The 23,930-nt window shown below is 45.2% G+C and overlaps 2 protein-coding genes across 3 annotated transcripts in view; one reads left to right on the top strand and one right to left on the bottom strand.

Annotated features, from left to right (window-relative positions):
* Window positions 1–8,954, bottom strand: part of bop1 (BOP1 ribosomal biogenesis factor) — a 54,957-nt gene extending 46,003 nt beyond the window's left edge. The window contains exons 1-2 of the mRNA XM_017455209.3: window positions 8,799–8,954; window positions 8,222–8,443 (exon numbers count right to left, since the gene is read on the bottom strand). Of these exons, the coding sequence (XP_017310698.1) occupies window positions 8,222–8,443; window positions 8,799–8,888 (312 nt within the window). The 5' untranslated portion in view covers window positions 8,889–8,954. The remainder of the gene's footprint in view (window positions 1–8,221; window positions 8,444–8,798) is intronic.
* A 326-nt stretch (window positions 8,955–9,280) lies between these two features.
* Window positions 9,281–23,930, top strand: part of hsf1 (heat shock transcription factor 1) — a 40,664-nt gene continuing 26,014 nt past the window's right edge. For both annotated transcript variants that reach the window (XM_017455240.3, XM_017455238.3), the window contains exon 1: window positions 9,281–9,715. In XM_017455240.3, coding sequence (XP_017310729.1) covers window positions 9,590–9,715 — 126 coding nt within the window. In that variant the 5' untranslated portion in view covers window positions 9,281–9,589. The remainder of the gene's footprint in view (window positions 9,716–23,930) is intronic.

Here is a 23,930-nt window from a genome sequence, read left to right as displayed (position 1 = left end):
TTACACACCGGGCATTTGGTCCGGGACATCGTGGATGAAATCCCACAGCGTTGACCTTTACTCGGCAAGTCAGCCGCTCAGGAAAAAGCAGAGCCATCAGACATCAACATGAAAGCGACGATTTAAGCTCCAGCATGTCCCCGGAGGTGCTGAGAGGCAGGTGAGTAACCTATGCTAATTTATTGCTCTGGGGTGTCCTGATATCTTTTGGAACGCAGCATTAAGTGAAACACTTCCTCCCTGATGTCTAGTTAAATCCACATCAAGCTAGCTGAGCCGTTTCAAAAGAAAAGGGCCTCCAGAAACCTGGGACACGGGCTTTTTACCCCCCCGGAAAACTTCAACACAAGGCGAAAAGGATTTTTAAAGGAAGAAGAAGAAGAAGAAGAAGTAGTCAAATGGGACAACCATGCTTGTTGTGCTGTAAGATTTAGCCTGAGGACAAAAGGAGGCGTTGCATAATAATAATACGAGGGGGAAATATTCCCAGTGAGGCAGATGAATTAACTTTGGAGCGTTTAATCTAAATAATAATAATAATAATAATAATAATAATAGGAAAACAAATCTTCCCAGAAACATCCACATGTCACCGACTTTCCTCCTGGAGCTCAAAATTTCTCAAAAGGGTTTACTTCAAGCACTGACGCGACACGTTTACTCCATCTCCTCGCCGTCGCGTGACGGCTTCATCCTGATCGGAGTCACGGCGGATCCGGAACACGAAGGCTGGGACGTGAGGTGGGGATACAGCCTGGATGGGACACGTTCACACCTAGGGGCAATTTATATCAGCTGCCGTGTTTTTGGGAGGTAGAGATAAGGAGGGACTCCGCACAGGCGGTAACCCGAGCTCCGGATCGAACCCGAGAGCTGCGACGGATTTGGATCGGGACAGAAAACGAAGAGCAGAGACACTGGCCGCTGTGTCGGAATACGGATCGCTCACATCGTGGCCATGTTGACACCGGGGTACATGTGCGTCCTCATTCTTCCTCTAATGCTTTGCTCCTTGCTCACTAAATTCGACCGGGTACAGATATATACGTCTATGTTTCTGCTGTGAGAGCGACGATAAATCGACTGTGCAGCAAGATGAAAAGCTGTGGTCTGGGAGGAAAAAGGAGTGGGGGGGGGGGATTTGAAACAAACGCCCATGGCGACTTGCTCCTTTTATAATTCTAAACAGTTGTGAATCACCTAAATGTTGAATCGGTGGACGTGGTTTGGAGCGCAGCGCATGATAAACTGGAGCCAGTAATCTTCAGGACATCCGTTTCAAATCGGAGCACCTCCAACCCTTTGGGTGAACAAACACACCTACGCGGCCATCAACATGCGGGGGTAAGCACACGCACACGCACACGCACACACACACACACACACGCGCCAGACCGATCATGTGTTGGCTGCCTTACGGTAATTTTTCTTATGCAGGCCCCAAATCGATCATTATTCTGTTGCTTCCCGTGAGCTGCAGATGAGTTAGTGAGTGTGGAGCAACACCGCTACCCAATTAAAAACGGCACCCAATCAGTGAAGCGCCTTCTCAAACGCCGGAGGTCATAATCAGGTGAACTTCCATCAGCCCACCCTTTCCGCCCACGGTCGGCCCCTCGTCGAATCCAGGAAGAGAGCTCTCGTGTCTTGGCGATGGAAGCAGACCAGACACGTCTGTGGAGTGGCACTTGTGCGTGGGAGTGCAATTTGCGAGAGAAAGAAGCCTTCCTGGTAAGATGAACCCCGTTTCGCCTTCCCACCCACTCACTAATGCAGCGTGAATGTGGCCGCTGCTGGATCAGAGCCACGACTGCTGCGCCGACTCTCCCAGGGATCGTAAAACTTCTCCAGCAGCTGCATTAACTTCTGCCTGGTGTGCATCATGCTCCAGACCGAGTGAAATAAGGGAGGAAAGAAGAAAAAAAGAAAAAAAAAAGAGGAGCTAGATGGATTAAAAAGCTGAAACGAGAACAGTGAGGCCAACTGGCTGACCCTGACTCCTGACAAAGACTTCAAGGTTTCAGATTTGATACAGTTTCCTGTGATCACAGACACATCTACTGTACAACACGACACTCAGCTACGTCCTGCAGCGTTCAACAACTCCAGGTGGATTTGATATTTAGAGCTGCGTGAGGTATTAGAAGTTTAATACCGTCTCAGTACTACTTTCGATACTGTACTGAAATAATAAAAAGCACTAGCCAGATGAGGTTCCCTTTAGAGTCTGGTTCCTCTCACGGTTTCTTCCTCGTGTCGTCTCGGGGAGTCTTCCCCGCTTTACCGTCGCCTCTGGCGCGCTCATTAGGGCTACGTTTAAAATCTATATCCGGAGTTTTCTGTAAAGCTGCTTTGCGATAACGCCCGTTGTTAAAAAGTACAATACAAGGAGATTAAGGAGACTCCTTAATAAAACAAAACACTTCCTAAGCTGGAGTTGAACTGTTTTTACTCTGCAATATGACTAAACGCTATTTCCGTGACGCTACATTTATTACTTTGCATTTTGGACGTCATCGAAACACCGCATAGTCACCGGCGCTGGCAGGGCTGGGATTCCCAAACCTGTTCCAGCACCACGACGACGCCCTTGTACGCAGACTGAGCTCCACGAAGACGCGGCGTGTGAAGGTAGAAGAACTCGAGCGTCCTGCACAGAGCCCTGACCTCAACCCCACCGAACGCCTCGGAGATGAACTGGACCTGGAGTCTCCTCACGTCAACATCAGCGTCTGATCTCAACGCTCTTGTAGCTGAATGAACACAAATCCCACACAGCCACGCCCCAAAACCTATCGGAACGAGTTCCCAGGAGACTGGAGCGCGTTATTACAGCAGACGGGGAATAAATCTGGAATGTGACGTTCAACAAGCTTGCGTGCGTGCTGGGCAGGGGCACATACTTTTGGCCGTACGGTGTAAGAATATAAGCTATTTATTTCAGTGAACTGGTCCTAGTTATTCTCACAGCTATTCTTTATATATGAACATGTAATAGGAAGAAAAAAATGCTCTTTATAAATGACCTGTTTGTTATGATGCTACGTTTATCGATGGCGGCGGTCGTGTGGATGCTGGAGATTAGAAGAAGTAGTTTATAGGGGTTGGAAAGGAGAAAATATTTCACACTCCTCCCATCTGGAAGAAGGCTGCGGAGCATCTGGGCCAAGATTCATGAACAGTTACTTCCCACAGGTCATTTACCTCCTAAACAGATCCGCCATTTCATTTCACTCAGTCACCCCGCCTCCTCTACCCTTCGCCCTCAGTCGCCCCGCCTCCACACCACGCCGCCCTCAGTCGCCCCGCCTCCTCTACCGTACGCAATCGGACACGCCTTTTCACCAACCAACCAGCATGCACCTGACCGACGCCTAGCACGCTCATGGGCAGACTGAGCGCTAGCACATATCTTTGTGCCACATTTACCCATGATCCCCCTCTGTGCGAAAATGCAAAGACAAATACGCATAAATAGGAACCTGGCTTGACGCACTGTGCACTTTCACAACACCTGGTTCATCCCCGCTGAGTATTAACAGTGAGGGAGGAACATGATAGTGCAAGTCTCTCCAGTGCCTTCATGATGCGAGAGGTCAGCGCCACTGGTGTACTGGGACGGGGCTTCTTTAGGAACCGGTATCAGGCAGCACGTCTCCCACGGGACAGCAACCAGTCGAGCAGGTTACAGCAATGCTTACTGCACGTCGTTAGGGAAGATAACGCTACGTCACAAGCAACTAAAATGGGCTTCCTTTAAAACACCTGAAGCCAGACAAACGTCATCTCGAACCGCGGCAAGAACGGGAATACGGGAGTCCAGAGAAAGCAGACCCAGACAGAGAACATGTGAAGCTCTACACTGACAGCAACAAGAGTTCAGAACCTAAGTGGTGACCCTGGAGCTGTTAGGGATCAGCGCTGCCTGCTGTACCACCACCATGGGGAATCTGTCTCTCTCACACACACACACACACACACACACACAAAACTAAACAACACAGGGAGGTTCCTCCAGACTCACTTGATAACATTACTGAGGAGTTATGAGTTGCACAACATCTTTACACAGCTCATGTGGATAATAACCACCACACTGTACACTTCAGATAAAGCAGGAGATGATGCACAAAGCATCCTCTCATCTGCTCAGTACCGCTAATGACCTGCTAGAGGGCAGCACTGAGAGCAGCACTGAGAGCAACAACTGGGCAAACAGTGAAACTCCATGTTTAAAAAAAAATTTAAAAAAAAAATTCACAGTATAAAGTAAGCTAAAATAATTTCGCATTGGCTGCACATTCTACAGCTTCTTGGACCACAAACGTCATTTTGGTTTAGATAAATTGATACAAATTTCACAAACAATAAATAAAACAATATATAAATATACATACATACATACATACATATCGCTAAGCCTACAAAAGCCGAAAACGCCAAAAATCCAGGCCTCAACAGCCAACTATAAAGGTTTAAACTGCCTAGTAAGCGGCCGCTTACTTTAAAAACGCTGCTAAGAAATAATGCCATGAATTCCGCCTCGAATAGCCTGCTACACAAACGCTAATGTTCTCAGTCTGTTTATTACAGCACGAGAATATAAAAATATCTGCACAAATAACGATGAGCTACATGCTGAGCTCGAGTGTGACCACCACTGTTTCTACTCTACGCCAGGGTCTACACGTCACTCAACCCATGCCCTAAAGCAAAATTAAACGTCACTTGTAATCTTTATCTTAGAAGTATTCTGACACTTTGTGTTGACAAAACAACTTACACTGAAAAAAACTTATTATTATTATTATTATTATAATAATGAGAACCAGTTGCTTTGGCAGTCCTACACGCCCACGCCATGAGGTACAATTCAGATCACGAGCGGTTCCTTCCCTTCTCCGTGCTCTTCTCTTCTCTTCCCATCCTTCTGCTACAAGTTGATCTTTGTCTCATCTCTCCATAGGATGTGGTTCCAGATCTGTACTGGCTTCTTAGACGTGTTTTTTTTTTGTTTTTGCCAAAGTCTAATCTGGTCTTCCTGTTCTTGAGGCTTACCAATACAGTGGTGCTTGAAAGTTTGTGAACCCTTAAAGAATTTTTTACATTTCTGTATAAATGTGACCTGAAACATCATCAGACCTTCTCACAAGTCCTAAAAGTAGATAAGGAGAACACAAATAAACAAACAAGACTAAAATATTATACTTGGTCATTTATTTATTGAGGAAAACGATCCAATATTACAGATCTGTGAGTAAAAGTATGTGCACCTTTGTTTTCAGTATGTGGTGTGAGCCCCTTGTGCAGTAATAACTGCAGATAAACGTTTGGGGTAACTGTTGATCAGTCCTGCACATCGGCTTGGAGGAGTTTTAGTCCGTTCCTCAGTACAGAACAGCTTCAACTCTGGGGTGTTGGTGGGTTTCCTCACATGAACTGCTTGCTTCAGGTTCTTCCACAACATTTCTAGGTCAGGACTTTGACTTGGCCGTTCCGAAACATTAACTTTATTCTTCTTTAACCGTTCTTTGGTAGAACGACTCGTGTGTTTAGGATCGCTGTCTTGCTGCATGACCCACTTTCTCTTCAGATTCAGGTCATGAACAGATGTCCTGACATTTTCCTTTAGAGTTCACGGATATAATTCAGATTCATTGTTCCATCAATGATGGCAAGTCGTCCTGGACCAGATGCAGCTAAACAAATGCAAAGCATGATACTACCACCACCATGTTTCACACAGATGGGATACGGTTCTTATGCTCGAGTGCAGTGTTTTCCTTTCTCCAAACATAACACATCATTTAAACCAAAAAGTTCTATTTTCCCAATAGCCTTCTGGGTTGTCTACGTGATCTTGAGCAAACCGCAGAAGGGCAGCAATGTTCTTTTTTGGGGATCAGTGGCTTTCTCCTTACAACCCTGCCATACACACCATTGTTGTTCAGTGTTCTCCTGATGGTGGACTCATGATCATTAACATTAGCCAATGTGAGAGAGGCCTTTAGTTGTTTAGAAGTTACCCTGGGTTCCTTTATGGCCTCGCAGACTATTACACCTTGCTCTTGGAGTGATCTTTGTTGGTTTCCACTCCTAGGGAGGGGAACAATGGTCTAGAATTTCCTCCATTTGTACACAATCTGTCTGACTGTGGATTGGTGAAGTCCAAACTCTTTAGAGATGGTTTTGTGACCTTCCCCAGCCTGATGAGCTTCAACAACTCTTTTTCTGAAGTCCTCAGAAATCTCCTTTTGTTCATGCCATGATACACTTCCACAAACACGTGTTGTGAAGACCAGACTCTGATAGATCCCTGTTCTTTAAATAAAACAGGACACTCACTCACACACACCTGATCATCATCTCATTGATCGAAATCACTTGACTCTAATTTCACCTTCAAATGAACTGATAACCCAAGAGGTGCACATACTTTTACTCACAGATCTGTAATATTGGATCATTTCCCTCAATAAATAAATGACCAAGTATGATATTTTTGTCTCGTTTGTTTGGATCTCTTTATCTAGTTTTAATACTTCTATGAAAATATGAAGATGCTTTAGGTCACATGTATGCAGAAATCTAGAAAATTCTAAAGTGTTCACAACCTTTCAAACAACACTGTAATTTCCATCTCATGGTAAACCCACTGTATTACTCCGGTGAAGTATGCTCTTGGTTGTCGACGTTGACACAGATACACCTGCCTCCCGGAGGGTGTTCTGGATCTGGCCAGGTGTCGTTTAGGGGCTTTTCTTCACCAGGGAAAGAATCCTTCATCCATTCAAGACAGTTGTTATCTGTGGTCTTTCAGGGTTCCTGAGCTCACCAGTGTCTTCTTTCTTTTTAAGAACGCACCAAATAGTAGATTTGGCCACACCGGATGTTTTTCCTGTCTGTCTGAATGGTTTGTTTGGATTCTTCAGCCTAATTATGACTTGCTAATCTTTGGACTTCACGTTGAGAGTCAACAGCAACAGATTCCACACGAAATTAACTCTAGAACTTTTATCTGCTTACTTGTAAGTGAAATAATGAGGGGATAACACACACCTGGCCATGGAACAACTGAGCAGCCAATTACCTTTGGTTGTTTTTTAGTGGGGTCGGGGGTCACATACAAAAAAAGTGTTGTAATTCCTACACCGTTCACCCGATTTGAATGCAAATACCCTCATACCGATGCGTTATTTAACGTCGATATACCACAGCACAACCCCAATACACTGGGCTACTAAAATAACAATAATTTTAATCGACGTGTAAATACTGATAGAGCTGACCGTGTGTAGTTACTTCAACCATCACACACTGACTGGTTTTATTTCATATTAAACATGCTCTATTCAGCTTCGTAAACAGCTGAGAGGGTGTGGGATTGAGGGGAAGGGGCGGGGCTTCCAAGCAGCGTAGATTAATATGGGATTCAACACACCTTCGCGTATCATTCAACGTTTCATTGCCGGTGTGTCAGACGTAATGAATATCTGTTAGAGGCTTCCCGAGCCTACGCCGTTTATAAAAAAAAAAAAAAAAAGATAAACATTTGACGTTACAAAATGATAAAATTGACAAATAACAATAAATAGACAAGGAATACTGTGTAAGAGTATAACGCAGACAAAACACGAGAAGGATATTACACTTCCGGCTGAATAACGTACATGAGGTCAGGGTTAGGGTTAGTGTAACGTCCCTCTTACACACTGATTCCAGATTCATACGTAGGGTAACTGATCTGCTGTGTTATGGGGAGGAAAAAAGAAAAACTACAGTACGTAAAAGGTTGCCAGGTCGGTTAAATATAACCGACTCAAAGTAAACGTCGCTGTAGTTTTTGTTCGGTGAACTGTTTCTCAACGCAGCGTTTAAGCTTAAATCCACCAGCAGCTGTGCTTCAGTGCGTTTCCTTCGGGACTCGAACGCCGCTGGACTCGATCCACCTTCCCGTGCTTTTCCGCAGCGGCACATCCACTGACTCGGACTTTACAACGCGATACGCTTTAAGAGGATAATTATCTGTTTACTCGTCATTAGACCACACCTCTCATCGTCACCCACTACAGCATGAACGCTTTTCCTGACACCGTTATGAGAGTGAAAAGGACTATACTATAGGTCTTGAGTCAAAACAAAGGCTTTTGTATGCCTTCGTGTAGTAAAATACTGAGAAAATTATAACCAGTAAACATCGTTTGAAAGTAATGGACCGTACCTGAGGTTTTCCTGCAGTCTTGGTGGACGTCTCGATGCTTCCTGCTTCACTCGTGCTCTTTCCATTTTCATTAATATCTGCCTCTTCATCATCATCATCATCATCACTCTCATCATCACTTCCAGAGTCTTCAAGCCCGGAGAAGACACTCTCCTCACTGTCCGAGAGATCATCATTCCCCTCATCGCTGTCATCAAGGTGAACGGTGTCTGTAGTGAAGAGCTGTAAAAATCAACACATCAGTTTAAAGGCAGAAGCTCTAGATCTCGAGGCATGGCATGTCGAGCTGATTCAGAAGTTTAAATGAGGTACACAGCAATGCTCCTGTACCCAGAGAAAAGGGTTGATCAGACTAATCCACTAAACATCTCATAATGTCTACATTCAGATCCGAACTCTATCACAGTACACAGCACGGACCTGCCCACACACACATTCTTAACAGCGTAACGCGGCTCTGAACTACTTTCTGAGCGCTTACTGCTAGCAGCTATTAGCACGACGTAAACAGTTGCATGAATTTCTTCTTTTATTCTACACCAGCTGCCGCTAAGCCAAAGATTATTACGGTTCATACTTCCTCCACGTCTTCCTCGACATTTCTTTTCTTCGATTTAACTTTACTCATCGCGCCGTTTTGCTGCGTTCCAGATCCAGACTCAGGCATGCCGGAGCTTCTACTGCGACCATGTGGATTTCCAGTGAGGTCAGAGGTCAAAGGTTATAATCGTCCCGAAAACGTTAAGAAACGATTTGGGGATATTTTTTTTATTATAGATACCATTCGTGTTTAAGGAAATAAGGAATACATGTGTTGTCATTATTAATTAGTTTAGCAATTTTTTAAAGTTCGTTCACGTTTTACGCGACAAGGACAAAGTTCAAAGTTGAAACTTGTCGACGTAACAAATAAAACAATTTTATTTAAATCTACGACCTTAGATATCAGGTGCATATAAATGTACGCGTTGATAAAAACGCTTTAACGAGCGTTTTTATTATTTATTTTAACATTTGACCAAAAAAACAACAACGCGTTTAGTGACGTCACAAAACAGCGACTGTTTCCTACGCAGTTGATAGAGATGGTGTTATGGTGGACGTTTCCACGTAGCAGTGGAGTGTAGTGAAGAGTACAGCGCTGAGGGGAGGCGGGTCTGTGTGCTGCGGACTGGAACACGGAGAGAAAACTCACTGAAGTGCTGCTCACGGCGAGTTCATGCTCATAGAGCAGCTCGGACTTCAGTTAAACGGACTTCTTTGCTAGCTTGTCTAGCTAACAAGCTAATGCTGTTGCTTACCCAGAGTGGTTAGTGAGATAACTTGCACTCGGCCTAACTGTCAGCGAGCTTTATTCCGGTCTCGGACATGGAGTTTCACACCACCGGCCCCGGTGCAGTGCTGCTGCCCGGGAACAACGTCCCGGCTTTCCTCACTAAACTGTGGACGCTGGTCGATGATCCAGAGACCGATCCCTTAATCTGCTGGAGCCCAGTAAGTTCAGCACTGACTAGCCTAGCCTAGCTTAGCCTAGCTTAGCTTAGCTTAGCCAGCTAACAGCAGCGTTAGAGTGACACTGGTGAAGTTAATAGTAGCAGCACAGGCCGGAGTTCCACACTCAGCGGTTTACTGTAACTGTCACTAACGCTGCTTTTCACTTCCATCTTTCTTTATTGTACTTATTTCATTATTTAGCGCAGTGATTGTTATTGTTATTACGTGTGTGTGTGAGAGAGAGAGAGAGTGTGTTATAAGGTGATTACAGTGAAACGTTGAGGATTTATATAAGTGACTTCTCTGACTGATTTAAGGAGTTCATGTCCTCCTGTAATCTCATTTAAAGTCAGATGAAGCCGCAGAACTGTGTGTTTCAGTACACTGATCACATCCCCCCCCCACACACACACACACACACACACACAGAGTACACTGATCACCATCACCTCTCTCACACTCTGTCTTCTCTTCTCGCTTCTCTCCATACTCTATTCTCTCTAGTAGGGATGTCACGCCAAAAATCTAGAAATCGGTACCGATACCACCAAAAGTACACGATACTCGATACCACGGTGTGGTGTATTAAAAAAATTTTTTTAAAAATAAAATCGAAAGCTCCTGGAGGACATCCTCCTCTGGTTAACACTGGCAAAATAGTGAGAGAGAGAGAGGTGTGTGTGTGTGTGGGGGATTTTAGTTATCAAGCACTGTCTGAAAATGACTAATAAAACAGTACTAAGGTGCACTTCTAAATGCGCACACCCCCACACACACACACCCCTTATACTCTGAATGCAAGCATTAGTTTAAATTCACTGATATGGTGGCAGGCCAGAAAGATTTACTTGTAGCCGTTTCTGTAGTTTTTCCCGTGTGCTTGTAGGCGTTCCTCTTCTTCTACACCACTTGTGGACTGACTAAAACACTTGCGTGAATTTGCTGCCCCCATCAGGTCCGGAAGAATTGCAACCTCGTTACCGTAATTACAACCGGTACCCACACTACTGCAGAAAAACAAGTACCGTCACGTTTTAAGAATGTTGGTACTGACTTTTTACCAAAGTCTCTTTTGTTGGGACATCCCTACTCTCTCCATACACTCTTCATATGCTCTCCATACTCTCTCCATACACCCTCTATACCCTCTATACTCTCTATACTCTATACCCTCTATACTCTATACCCTCTATACTCTCTACACTCTATACCCTCTATACTCTCTATACTCTATACCCTCTATACTCTCTATACTCTATACCCTCTATACTCTATACCCTCTATACTCTCTACACTCTATACCCTCTATACTCTCTATACTCTATACCCTCTATACTCTCTATACTCTATACCCTCTATACTCTATACCCTCTATACTCTCTACACTCTATACCCTCTATACTCTCTATACTCTATACCCTCTATACTCTATACCCTCTATACTCTATACCCTCTATACCCTCTATACTCTATACCCTCTATACTCTCTACACTCTATACCCTCTATACTCTCTATACTCTATACCCTCTATACTCTATACCCTCTATACTCTCTATACCCTATACCCTCTATACTCTATACTCTCTATACCCTCTATACTCTCTATACTCTATACCCTCTATACTCTATACTCTCTATACCCTCTATACTCTATACCCTCTATACCCTCTATACTCTATACTCTCTATACCCTCTATACCCTCTATACCCTCTATACTCTATACCCTCTATACTCTATACTCTCTATACTCTCTATACCCTCTATACCCTCTATACCCTCTATACTCTCTATACCCTCTATACCCTCTATACTCTATACCCTCTATACCCTCTATACTCTATACCCTCTATACTCTATACCTTCTATACCCTCTATACTCTCTATACTCTATACCCTCTATACTCTATACCCTCTATACTCTATACCCTCTATACCCTCTATACTCTCTATACTCTATACCCTCTATACTCTATACCCTCTATACTCTCTATACCCTATACCCTCTATACTCTATACTCTCTATACCCTCTATACTCTCTATACTCTATACCCTCTATACCCTCTATACTCTCTACCCTCTATACTCTCTATACTCTATACCCTCTATACTCTCTATACCCTCTATACCCTCTATACTCTATACCCGCTATACTCTATACTCTCTATACCCTCTATACTCTCTATACCCTCTATACTCTCTATACCCTCTATACTCTATTCTCTCTATACCCTCTATACCCTCTATACTCTCTATACTCTCTATACCCTTTATACTCTCTATACCCTTTATACTCTCTATACCCTCTATTCTCTCTATACTCTATACCCTCTATACCCTCTATACTCTATACTCTCTATACTCTATACCCTCTATACTCTATACTCTCTATACCCTCTATACTCTCTATACCCTCTATACTCTATTCTCTCTATATTCTATACCCTCTATTCTCTCTATACTCTCTACCCTCTATACTCTCTACCCTCTATGCCCTCTATACTCTCTATACCCTCGATTCTCTCTATACCCTCTATACTCTATTCTCTCTATACCCTCTATACTCTCTATACTCTATACTCTCTATACCCTCTATACTCTCTCTACCCTCTATACTCTCTATACCCTCGATTCTCTCTATACTCTATTCTCTCTATACTCTATACCCTCTATACTCTCTATACCCTCTATTCTCTCAATTCTCTCTATACTCTCTATACCCTCGATTCTCTCTATACTCTATTCTCTCTATACTCTATACTCTCTATACCCTCTATTCTCTCAATTCTCTCTATACTCTCTATACCCTCGATTCTCTCTATACTCTGTACCCTCAATACTCTCTATACCCTCTATTCTCTCAATACTCTATATCCTCAATTCTCTCTATACTCTCTATACCCTCGATTCTCTCTATACCCTCTATACTCTATACTCTCTATATTCTATACTCTCTATACCCTCTATACTCTCTATACCCTCTATACTCTCTATACTCTCTACCCTCTATACCCTCTATACTCTATACCCTCTATTCTCTCTATACTCTATACCCTCTATACTCTCTATACCCTCGATTCTCTCTATACTCTCTATACCCTCGATTCTCTCTATACCCTCGATTCTCTCTATACCCTCGATTCTCTTTATACTCTCTATACCCTCGATTCTCTCTCCATACCCTCGATTCTCTCTATACTCTCTCTATACCCTCTATTCTCTCTATACTCTCTCCTGTCTCTCTATTCTTTCGTGCTCTCTTCTTTCTTTCTTTCTCTCTCTACACTCTCTATACTCTATTCTCTCTACACTCTCTATACATTCTCTATACTCCTGTCTCTCTCTTCTCTTGCTATACTCTTTGTATACTCTCTTCTCTCTGTATACTCTATATATATATATATACTTTGTGTTCTCTCTATACTATCTCTGTATTCTCTCTATACACGCTCTCTATATGCGCTCTCTACTCTCTATACTCTCTCTCTGTATTCTCTCTATACGCGCTCTCTATTTGCGCTCTCTACTCTCTATACTCTCTCTATTCTCTCTATACTCTCCCTGTATTCTCTCTATACTATCTCTGTATTCTGTCTATACGCAGTCTCTATATGCGCTATCTACTCTCTATACTCTCTCTATTCTCTCTACTTTGAGCTCTCTCTACTCTCTATACTCTCTCTACTCTTTCTCTATACTCTCTCTGTATTCTCTCATTTCTCTCTTCATGCTCGCTCTCTATATGCGTGCTCACTCTCTAATCTGTGTGTGTGTGTGTGTGTATGTATGTATGTGTATATATATATATATATATATATATATATATATATATATATATATATATATATATATAAAATGCTCACTTTCTATGCCCTTGCTCTCTGTGCTTTCTCTTGGCTTTTTGGCTGAGCACAGTCTTGCAATATGATAGCCAAAAGTTTGTGGACACCTGATAACCATAACCATGTTTTTGTTGAACATCACATTCCAGATTTATTCACACTTTACTGTTATAATGCGCTCCACTCTTCTGGGAAGGGTTTCCACTAGATTTTGGGGCGTGGCTGTGTGGATTTGTGTTCATTCAGCTACGAGAACATTAGTGAGGATGAGATCAGACACTGATGTTGATGTGAGGAGACTCCAGTTCATCTCAGAGGTGTTCAGTGAGGTTGAGGTCAGGGCTCTGTGCAGGACACTCGAGTTCTTCTACCTTCTACATTTCAGCTAGAACTGAGCTGCAAAATCTAAGATGAAACAAAGGCAGTCTGAGTAAACACACAATACAGTTTTTAAATGATAATGTTATTCATTGAAGAAAAGAGTTCTCCAATACCAACTGGGCCCGTGTGAAAATGTATTTGCCCCCCGTAGTTACTAATTCCTCAAATTTATGAAACTGCATTCATAATTTGGTTCAGCTGGACTAGACACAAACCCACAAACCCTGTTCAATCAAATCAACACATAAATAGAACTTTTACAACAGTATGAGGTTGGTTAAAAGGTCTTACCCGGTAACACACTATGCCAAAGCTGAATGAAATTCCAGAAACGATGAGGAAGAAGGTGATTGAAATACATCAGTCTAGGAAGGGTTACAAAGCTATTTCAAAGGCTCTGGGACTCCAAAGAACTACAGCGAGAGCCGTTATCTCCAAATGGAAATACTCGGTACAGTAGTGACCCTTACCAGAACCTCCCTTCCACAATTCCTCCAAGAGCACAGCAACGAATCATCCAGGAAGTCACAAAAGAACCAAGGACAACATCAAAGGACCTACAGGCCTCTCTTGCATCAAAAAGGTCACTGTTCATGACTCCACTATCAGAAAGACACTGGGGGAAAATGGCATCCATGGAAGAGCTGTGAGGTGAAAACCACTGATAACCCGGAAGAACATTAACGCTCGTCTGAATTTTGCCAAAACACACCCTGATGATCCTCAAACCTTTTGGGAGAATGTTCTGTTGACTGAGGAGTCAAAAGTGGAACTGTTTGGAAGACAGGTGTCCCGTTACATCTGGAGTAAACCAAACACAGAATTCCACAAAAACATCATCATACCTACGGTCAAGCATGGTGGAGGAAGTGTGATGGTGTGGGGATGCTTTGCTGCTTCAGAGTCTGGGCAACCTGCAGTAATTGAGGGAAACATGAATTCTGCTCTCTACCAGAAAATCCTAAAGGAGAATGTCCGGTCCTCAGTCTGTAAGATGAAACTCAAGTGCAACTGGATTACGCAGCAAGACGTAGGAGTAAGACCTAGTCCTAGAAGTAAGTGAAAGACTGATCTCCAGTTATCGGAAGCGTTTGGATGCAGTTATTGCTGCTAAAGGTGGCACAACCAGATTTGAAGTTTAAGGGGGTAATTAGTTTTTCACATGGGTGATAGGTGTTGGATAACTTTTGCTCCTTTAAAAAAAACTGTATTGTGTGTGTGCTCAGGTCGCCTTTGTTTCATGTTCTATTTCGTTTAAAGATCTGAAACTATTTATTATGAGAGATACACAAAACCAGAAGAACTCAGGACGGGGCTCTGTATCACGTGACGATATTTCAAGACGTTTCTACAACATGCGTTCTGATGCGCAGGTTTCCAAACTAACTGCCAGCGAAAGGGTTGCGGTGCATTCGGTTATACTCCAACTCCAGCTCGTGTGAAACGGATCAGGACGGTTTCTGTTGAAACTGAAGACGGGGTGTGAGTGACGAGGATCACCAGAAGCTTTCCTGACTTTCCCCTCTACTAGTTGCTCGATGATCTGCATTATAGAGCAGCCTCTCTGTTATTCTCATTGCTTTTACTGTTCTAATAAAGATGTGATGTGGAAAGTTCACCACACACACACACACACACACACACACACACACACACACACACACACTGAACGAGTAAAAAAAGAAGTGGGGTTAGTTTCTGAGTTTGGGGTGAAGCTGAGTGAACAGATGGCAACGAAAAAATTCTGAGATTTACAATCGTGTAGAAGACACTGATTTTCTTCATACTGGTGTGTGTGCGCGTGTGTGCGTGTGCGTGCGTGCGTGTGTGTGGGTGTGTGTGTGTGCGCTGATCACCAATCGCGTTTCAAATGTGAGCCGAGGATAAAACGGTGGAAGAAAAGGAATTTCTCCGACTCAGAAGCGAGAGTTATTTTGACTCGTGTCTACACCAATAAAAGTATTAATCTGCCTCTCGCACCCTTCTGCCTCTCGCGCCCGAGTGTTCTTCGGGAATGTTCAGGTGTAACAGCACCTGAAACGACTAAAATCTGGAGACAGTTTGCAAAAGAAGTGAATTCTGTGCGAGTGAAGTGAAGTGAAGAAAATAGTTTGGCATGAAAGCAGAGAATAAAAGATATCTATAAAACACTTAGAGCACCGAGCACATCACAGCGAGACACGGGTTTCTCTCTCCTCTCACCAGCACGCCCTTCTGCCTCTCGCACCGAAGCGTTTTTCCGGAATTCTCTTTGCGGTCACTTCGTCTGGACAAAATCGTCCAGTTGAGGCTAAAATTTTTCCTGCACCTCAGCTAAAGATATTCAATCAACTCCACATGCAAATCAGCTCTGCTGGGTGATCTTACAGCGGGAGAGTCGAGACCCATTCACTTCCTCTTCAATTCACTGTCACAGTTCCACACATCCAGCAACTGTCTCTCGACTGTCTCTCTCTCTCTCTCTCTCCACTCTCTCTCTCTCTCTCTCTCTCTCTCTCCACTCTCTCTCGACTCTCTCTCTCTCTCTCTCCACTCTCTCTCTCTCTCTCTCTCTCTCTCTCTCTCTCTCTCTCTCCACTCTCTCTCGACTCTCTCTCTCTCTCTCTCCACTCTCTCTCTCTCTCTCTCTCTCTCTCTCTCTCTCTCTCTCTCTCTCTCTCCACTCTCTCTCGACTCTCTCTCTCTCTCTCTCTCTCTCGACTGTCTCTCTCTCTCTCTCTCTCTCTCTCTCTCTCGACTCTCTCTCTCTCTCTCTCTCTCTCTCTCTCTCTCTCTCTCCACTCTCTCTCGACTCTCTCTCTCTCTCTCTCGACTCTCTCTCTCTCTCTCTCTCTCTCTCTCGACTGTCTCTCTCTCTCTCTCTCGACTCTCTCTCTCTCTCTCTCTCTCTCTCCACTCTCTCTCGACTCTCTCTCTCTCTCTCTCCACTCTCTCTCTCTCTCTCTCTCTCTCTCTCTCTCCACTCTCTCTCTCTCTCTCTCTCTCTCTCTCCACTCTCTCTCGACTCTCTCTCTCTCTCTCTCTCGACTCTCTCTCTCTCTCTCTCTCTCGACTGTCTCTCTCTCTCTCTCTCGACTCTCTCTCTCTCGACTCTCTCTCTCTCTCTCTCTCTCTCGACTCTCTCTCTCTCTCTCTCTCGACTGTCTCTCTCTCTCTCTCTCTCTCTCGACTCTCTCTCTCTCCACTCTCTCTCCACTCTCTCTCGACTCTCTCTCTCTCTCTCTCTCTCCCTCTCTCTCGACTCTCTCTCTCTCTCTCTCCCTCTCTCTCGACTCTCTCTCTCTCTCTCTCTCTCTCTCTCTCCACTCTCTCTCGACTCTCTCTCTCTCTCTCGACTCTCTCTCTCTCTCTCTCGACTGTCTCTCTCTCTCTCTCCACTCTCTCTCGACTCTCTCTCTCTCTCTCGACTCTCTCTCTCTCTCTCTCTCTCGACTGTCTCTCTCTCTCTCTCTCCACTCTCTCTCTCCACTCTCTCTCGACTCTCTCTCTCTCTCTCTCTCTCGACTCTCTCTCTCTCTCTCTCGACTCTCTCTCTCTCGACTCTCTCTCTCTCGACTGTCTCTCTCTCTCTCTCTCGACTGTCTCTCTCTCTCTCTCCACTCTCTCTCGACTCTCTCTCTCTCTCTCGACTCTCTCTCTCTCTCTCTCTCTCTCGACTGTCTCTCTCTCTCTCTCTCCACTCTCTCTCTCGACTCTCTCTCGACTCTCTCTCGACTCTCTCTCGACTCTCTCTCTCTCGACTCTCTCTCTCTCTCGACTGTCTCTCTCTCTCTCTCTCTCTCTCTCTCTCGACTCTCTCTCTCTCTCTCTCTCGACTGTCTCTCTCTCTCTCTCTCTCTCGACTCTCTCTCTCTCTCGACTGTCTCTCTCTCTCGACTGTCTCTCTCTCTCTCTCTCTCTCTCTCTCTCTCTCTCTCTCTCTCTCTCGACTGTCTCTCTCTCTCCACTCTCTCTCTCTCTCTCTCTCGACTGTCTCTCTCTCTCCACTCTCTCTCTCTCTCTCTCTCAACTGTCTCTCTCTCTCTCTCTCAACTGTCTCTCTCTCTCCACTCTCTCTCTCTCTCTCAACTGTCTCTCTCTCTCTCTCTCTCTCCCTCTCTCTCGACTCTCTCTCTCTCTCTCTCTCTCTCTCTCTCTCCCTCTCTCTCGACTCTCTCTCTCTCTCTCTCTCTCTCTCTCTCTCCCTCTCTCTCGACTCTCTCTCTCTCTCTCTCTCTCTCTCTCCACTCTCTCTCTCGACTCTCTCTCTCTCTTTCTCGACTCTCTCTCTCTCTCTCTCGACTCTCTCTCTCTCTCTCTCTCTCTCTCGACTGTCTCTCTCTCTCTCTCTCGACTGTCTCTCTCTCTCTCTCCACTCTCTCTCGACTCTCTCTCTCTCTCTCGACTCTCTCTCTCTCTCGACTGTCTCTCTCTCTCTCTCTCCACTCTCTCTCTCCACTCTCTCTCGACTCTCTCTCTCTCTCTCTCTCTCGACTCTCTCTCTCTCTCTCTCGACTCTCTCTCTCTCTCTCTCTCTCGACTGTCTCTCTCTCTCTCTCTCGACTGTCTCTCTCTCTCTCTCCACTCTCTCTCGACTCTCTCTCTCTCTCTCGACTCTCTCTCTCTCTCTCTCTCTCGACTGTCTCTCTCTCTCTCTCTCCACTCTCTCTCTCGACTCTCTCTCGACTCTCTCTCGACTCTCTCTCTCTCGACTCTCTCTCTCTCTCGACTGTCTCTCTCTCTCTCTCTCTCTCTCTCGACTCTCTCTCTCTCTCTCTCTCGACTGTCTCTCTCTCTCTCTCTCTCTCTCGACTCTCTCTCTCTCTCGACTGTCTCTCTCTCTCGACTGTCTCTCTCTCTCTCTCTCTCTCTCTCTCTCTCTCTCTCTCTCTCTCGACTGTCTCTCTCTCTCCACTCTCTCTCTCTCTCTCTCTCAACTGTCTCTCTCTCTCTCTCTCAACTGTCTCTCTCTCTCCACTCTCTCTCTCTCTCTCAACTGTCTCTCTCTCTCTCTCTCCACTCTCTCTCTCTCCACTCTCTCTCTCTCTCTCTCTCTCGACTGTCTCTCTCTCTCTCGACTGTCTCTCTCTCTCACTGTCTCTCTCTCTCTCGACTGTCTCTCTCTCTCTCTCTCTCTCTCTCTCTCGACTGTCTCTCTCTCTCTCTCGACTGTCTCTCTCTCTCTCGACTCTCTCTCTCTCGACTCTCTCTCTCTCTCTCTCTCGACTCTCTCTCTCTCGACTCTCTCTCTCGACTCTCTCTCTCTCTCTCTCTCTCTCTCTCTCTCTCTCGACTCTCTCTCTCGACTCTCTCGACTGTCTCTCTCTCTCTCGACTCTCTCTCTCGACTCTCTCTCGACTGTCTCTCTCTCTCTCTCGACTGTCTCTCTCTCTCTCTCGACTGTCTCTCTCTCTCTCGACTGTCTCTCTCTCTCTCTCGACTGTCTCTCTCTCTCTCGACTGTCTCTCTCTCTCTCGACTGTCTCTCTCTCTCTCGACTGTCTCTCTCTCTCGACTGTCTCTCTCTCTCGACTGTCTCTCTCTCTCGACTGTCTCTCTCGACTGTCTCTCTCGCTCTCTCGACTGTCTCTCTCGCTCTCTCGACTGTCTCTCTCGCTCTCTCGACTGTCTCTCTCGCTCTCTCGACTGTCTCTCTCTCTCTTTCGACTCTGTCTCTCTCTCTCTCGACTGTCTCTCTCTCGACTGTCTCTCTCTCTCGACTGTCTCTCTCGACTGTCTCTCTCGCTCTCTCGACTGTCTCTCTCGCTCTCTCGACTGTCTCTCTCGCTCTCTCGACTGTCTCTCTCTCTCTTTCGACTCTGTCTCTCTCTCTCTCGACTGTCTCTCTCTCGACTGTCTCTCTCTCTCGACTGTCTCTCTCTCTCGACTGTCTCTCTCTCTCGACTGTCTCTCTCTCTCTCGACTGTCTCTCTCTCTCTCTCTCTCTCTCTCGACTGTCTCTCTCTCTCTCACTCTCTCTCTCTCGACTCTCTCACTCTCTCTCTCTCTCTCACTCTCTCTCTCTCGACTGTCTCTCTCTCTCTCTCTCGACTGTCTCTCTCTCTCTCGACTGTCTCTCTCTCTCTCTCTCTCTCGACTGTCTCTCTCTCTCTCGACTGTCTCTCTCTCTCTCGACTGTCTCTCTCTCTCTCGACTGTCTCTCTCTCTCTCACTCTCTCTCTCTCGACTGTCTCTCTCTCTCTCACTCTCTCTCTCTCGACTGTCTCTCTCTCTCTCTCTCGACTGTCTCTCTCTCTCTCGACTGTCTCTCTCTCTCTCTCTCTCTCGACTGTCTCTCTCTCTCTCGACTGTCTCTCTCTCTCTCACTCTCTCTCTCTCGACTGTCTCTCTCTCTCTCACTCTCTCTCTCTCGACTGTCTCTCTCTCTCTCTCTCGACTGTCTCTCTCTCTCTCGACTGTCTCTCTCTCTCTCTCTCTCTCGACTGTCTCTCTCTCTCTCGACTGTCTCTCTCTCTCTCACTCTCTCTCTCTCGACTGTCTCTCTCTCTCTCTCTCGACTGTCTCTCTCTCTCTCTCTCGACTGTCTCTCTCTCTCTCGACTGTCTCTCTCTCTCTCGACTGTCTCTCTCTCTCTCGACTGTCTCTCTCTCTCTCGACTGTCTCTCTCTCTCTCACTCTCTCTCTCTCGACTGTCTCTCTCTCTCTCACTCTCTCTCTCTCGACTGTCTCTCTCTCTCTCTCTCGACTGTCTCTCTCTCTCTCTCTCGACTGTCTCTCTCTCTCTCTCTCGACTGTCTCTCTCTCTCTCGACTGTCTCTCTCTCGACTGTCTCTCTCTCGACTGTCTCTCTCTCTCGACTGTCTCTCTCTCGACTGTCTCTCTCTCTCTCTCTCTCTCTCTCTCGACTGTCTCTCTCTCTCTCGACTGTCTCTCTCTCTCTCGACTGTCTCTCTCTCGACTGTCTCTCTCTCGACTGTCTCTCTCTCTCGACTGTCTCTCTCTCGACTGTCTCTCTCTCTCTCTCTCTCTCTCGACTGTCTCTCTCTCTCTCGACTGTCTCTCTCTCTCTCGACTGTCTCTCTCTCTCTCTCGACTGTCTCTCTCTCTCTCTCGACTGTCTCTCTCTCTCTCTCGACTGTCTCTCTCTCTCTCTCGACTGTCTCTCTCGCTCTCTCGACTCTCTCTCTCTCTCTCGACTCTCTCTCTCTCTCTCTCGACTCTCTCTCTCTCGACTCTCTCGACTCTCTCTCTCTCGACTCTCTCTCTCTCTCTCTCGACTGTCTCTCTCTCTCTTTCGACTCTGTCTCTCTCTCTCTCAACTGTCTCTCTCTCGACTGTCTCTCTCTCGACTGTCTCTCTCTCTCGACTGTCTCTCTCTCTCTCTCTCTCTCGACTGTCTCTCTCTCTCTCTCTCTCTCGACTGTCTCTCTCTCTCTCTCTCTCTCTCACTCTCTCACTCTCTCTCTAAAGACCAAAGAGCTCTCCAAGGATGTCAGGGACAAGACTGTAGACCTACACAAGTCTGGAATGGGCTACAAGACCATTGCCAAGCAGCTTGGTGAGAAGGGGACAACAGTTGGTGCGATTATTCGCAAATGGAAGAAACACAAAAGAACTGTCAATCTCCCTCGGCCTGGGGCTCCATGCAAGATCTCACCTCGTGGAGTTGCAATGATCATGAGAACAGTGAGGAATCAGCCCAGAACTACACGGGAGGATCTTGTCAATGATCTCAAGGCAGCTGGGACCATAGTCACCAAGAAAACAATTGGTAACACACTACGCCGTGAAGGACTGAAATCCTGCAGCGCGCGCAAGGTCTGCTGCTCAAGAAAGCACATATACATGCCCGTCTGAAGACTGCCAATGAACATCTGAATGATTCAGAGGACAACTGGGTGAAAGTGTTGTGGTCAGATGAGACCAAAATGGAGCTCTTTGGCGTCAACTCAACTCAACGTGTTTGGAGGAGGAGGAATGCTGCCTATGACCCCTGGAACACCATCCCCACCGTCAAACATGGAGGTGGAAACATTATGCTTTGGGGGTGTTTTTCTGCTAAGGGGACAGGACAACTTCACCGCATCAAAGGGACAATGGACGGGGCCATGTACCGTCAAATCTTGGGTGAGAACCTCCTTCCCTCAGCCAGGGCACTGAAAATGGGTCGTGGATGGGTATTCCAGCATGACAATGACCCAAAACACACGGCCAAGGCAACAAAGGAGTGGCTCAAGAAGAAGCACATTAAGGTCCTGGAGTGACCTAGCCAGTCTCCAGACTTAATCCCATAGAAAATCTGTGGAGGGAGCTGAAGGTTCGAGTTGCCAAACGTCAGCCTCGAAACCTTAATGACTTGGAGAAGATCTGCAAAGAGGAGTGGGACAAAATCCCTCCTGAGATGTGTGCAAACCTGGTGGCCAACTACAAGAAACGTCTGACCTCTGTGATTGCCAACAAGGGTTTTGCCACCAAGTAACAAGTCATGTTTTGCAGAGGGGTCAAATACTTATTTCCCTCATTAAAATGCAAATCAATTTATAACATTTTTGACATGCGTTTTTCTGGATTTTCTTGTTGTTATTCTGTCTCTCACTGTTCAAATAAATCTACCATTAAAATTATAGACTGATCATTTCTTTGTCAGTGGGCAAACGTACAAAACCAGCAGGGGATCAAATACTTTTTTCCCTCACTGTGTGTGTGTGTGCGTGCGTGTGTGTGTGTGTATATATATATATATATATATATATAATATATATAAAATCTCTACAGCTTTGCTGATACAGTAATTGTAGGCACAGCGGGTGTAGATGAGCAGGTGAGGCTGTGTCATGTGCAGCTGTGTATCTCTAACAGTTGAGTAGCTTCGTAGTGGCTCGGTTTGGCTCCGCTGATGTAATCTCTCCTCAGTAGCCAGCCATGTGTGTGTTGTTTAACATCTCGGTGCAGAAGTGTTGATTCCATTGATCTGAAAATCACGTCAAGTCTTCGTGATGAATAGATCTGGCGCAACGATACACAGGTCATGTTTGGGGTTTGAGCTCTAAACTATGATTTCAAAACTGTGGAAATTATTAGCCAAGTATAAGCTCGTGAGATCATGTGCCAAGCGCCATCGTCCTACCATTCCCCTAACTATCAACTATCAACTATCCGTCATATCGTGTGTATGAGGTAGAGATGCACTGATGCATCGGCTGATGCAGGCTATTTTTCCTGCTATGGGCTATCAGCCGATAGTTTAAAAACATCCGATGATCGGGGCCGATTATATCCTGTCAATCAAAAGAGGGCGGGAAAACGCATGGATTTCGTGCTGTGTGGAATGACGACACGCCTGCAGTCTGTAACCTCTGCACTGATAACATTTCACACTGGAAGTGAGCAGCAGCTCTGAATTAAAGGGCCAGTACACTGTTGAAAGATTTAAATGAAGACGAGTTGACAAAAAAGTATAAATTACACACACAAATATATTTGTAGAGTAGTGTATTTCATATCCAGTTAATGTTAATATATAAAAGTTGATATTATATAAGACCAGTTTGACGTCAGTGATGAAGTAGAAATGCTTGTGTGTGTGGAGAGTGAGTGTGAGACTAACAGGAGGTTTTTTACAATTCAGTCAGTGTTGATACGAATGAATAACATTCAATAAGTTAATAATCTTACTTTAATCTTCAGAATTGAGTTGATGTGTTCATGTTCATGACAGTAATGTGTTAATGTTTACGAGACCAGTTACTGTGAAAGAACTTGTTGAAATGGAGAGAATAAAGCTTTTAGATGCATTTCCTTCAGAATTGTGGAATTCATTATTATTAACTTAAAAGAAGGCATAAAAGACAGAACTATGGGTATCGGCTGAGAAATTTAGTATCGGTGCATCTCTAGTATTATGTATATATTTTTGTCAGTCTTAAAGCTGCAGACACGACGATTTCCAACAGACGTCTAAATCGTAAAATGAATGGATTAATTACTCGTTAAACCTGGTTACGGTGGTTGTAATGAAACCAGTAGTGTATATTCCTGACACTTTCAGCAGTC

The sequence above is a fragment of the Ictalurus punctatus genome, chromosome 24 (assembly GCF_001660625.3).
Source record: "Ictalurus punctatus breed USDA103 chromosome 24, Coco_2.0, whole genome shotgun sequence".
Classification (NCBI taxonomy): Eukaryota; Metazoa; Chordata; class Actinopteri; order Siluriformes; family Ictaluridae; genus Ictalurus; species Ictalurus punctatus.
Note: the sequence above shows the minus strand (reverse complement) of the source record. Positions and strands in the feature narration are given on the sequence as shown.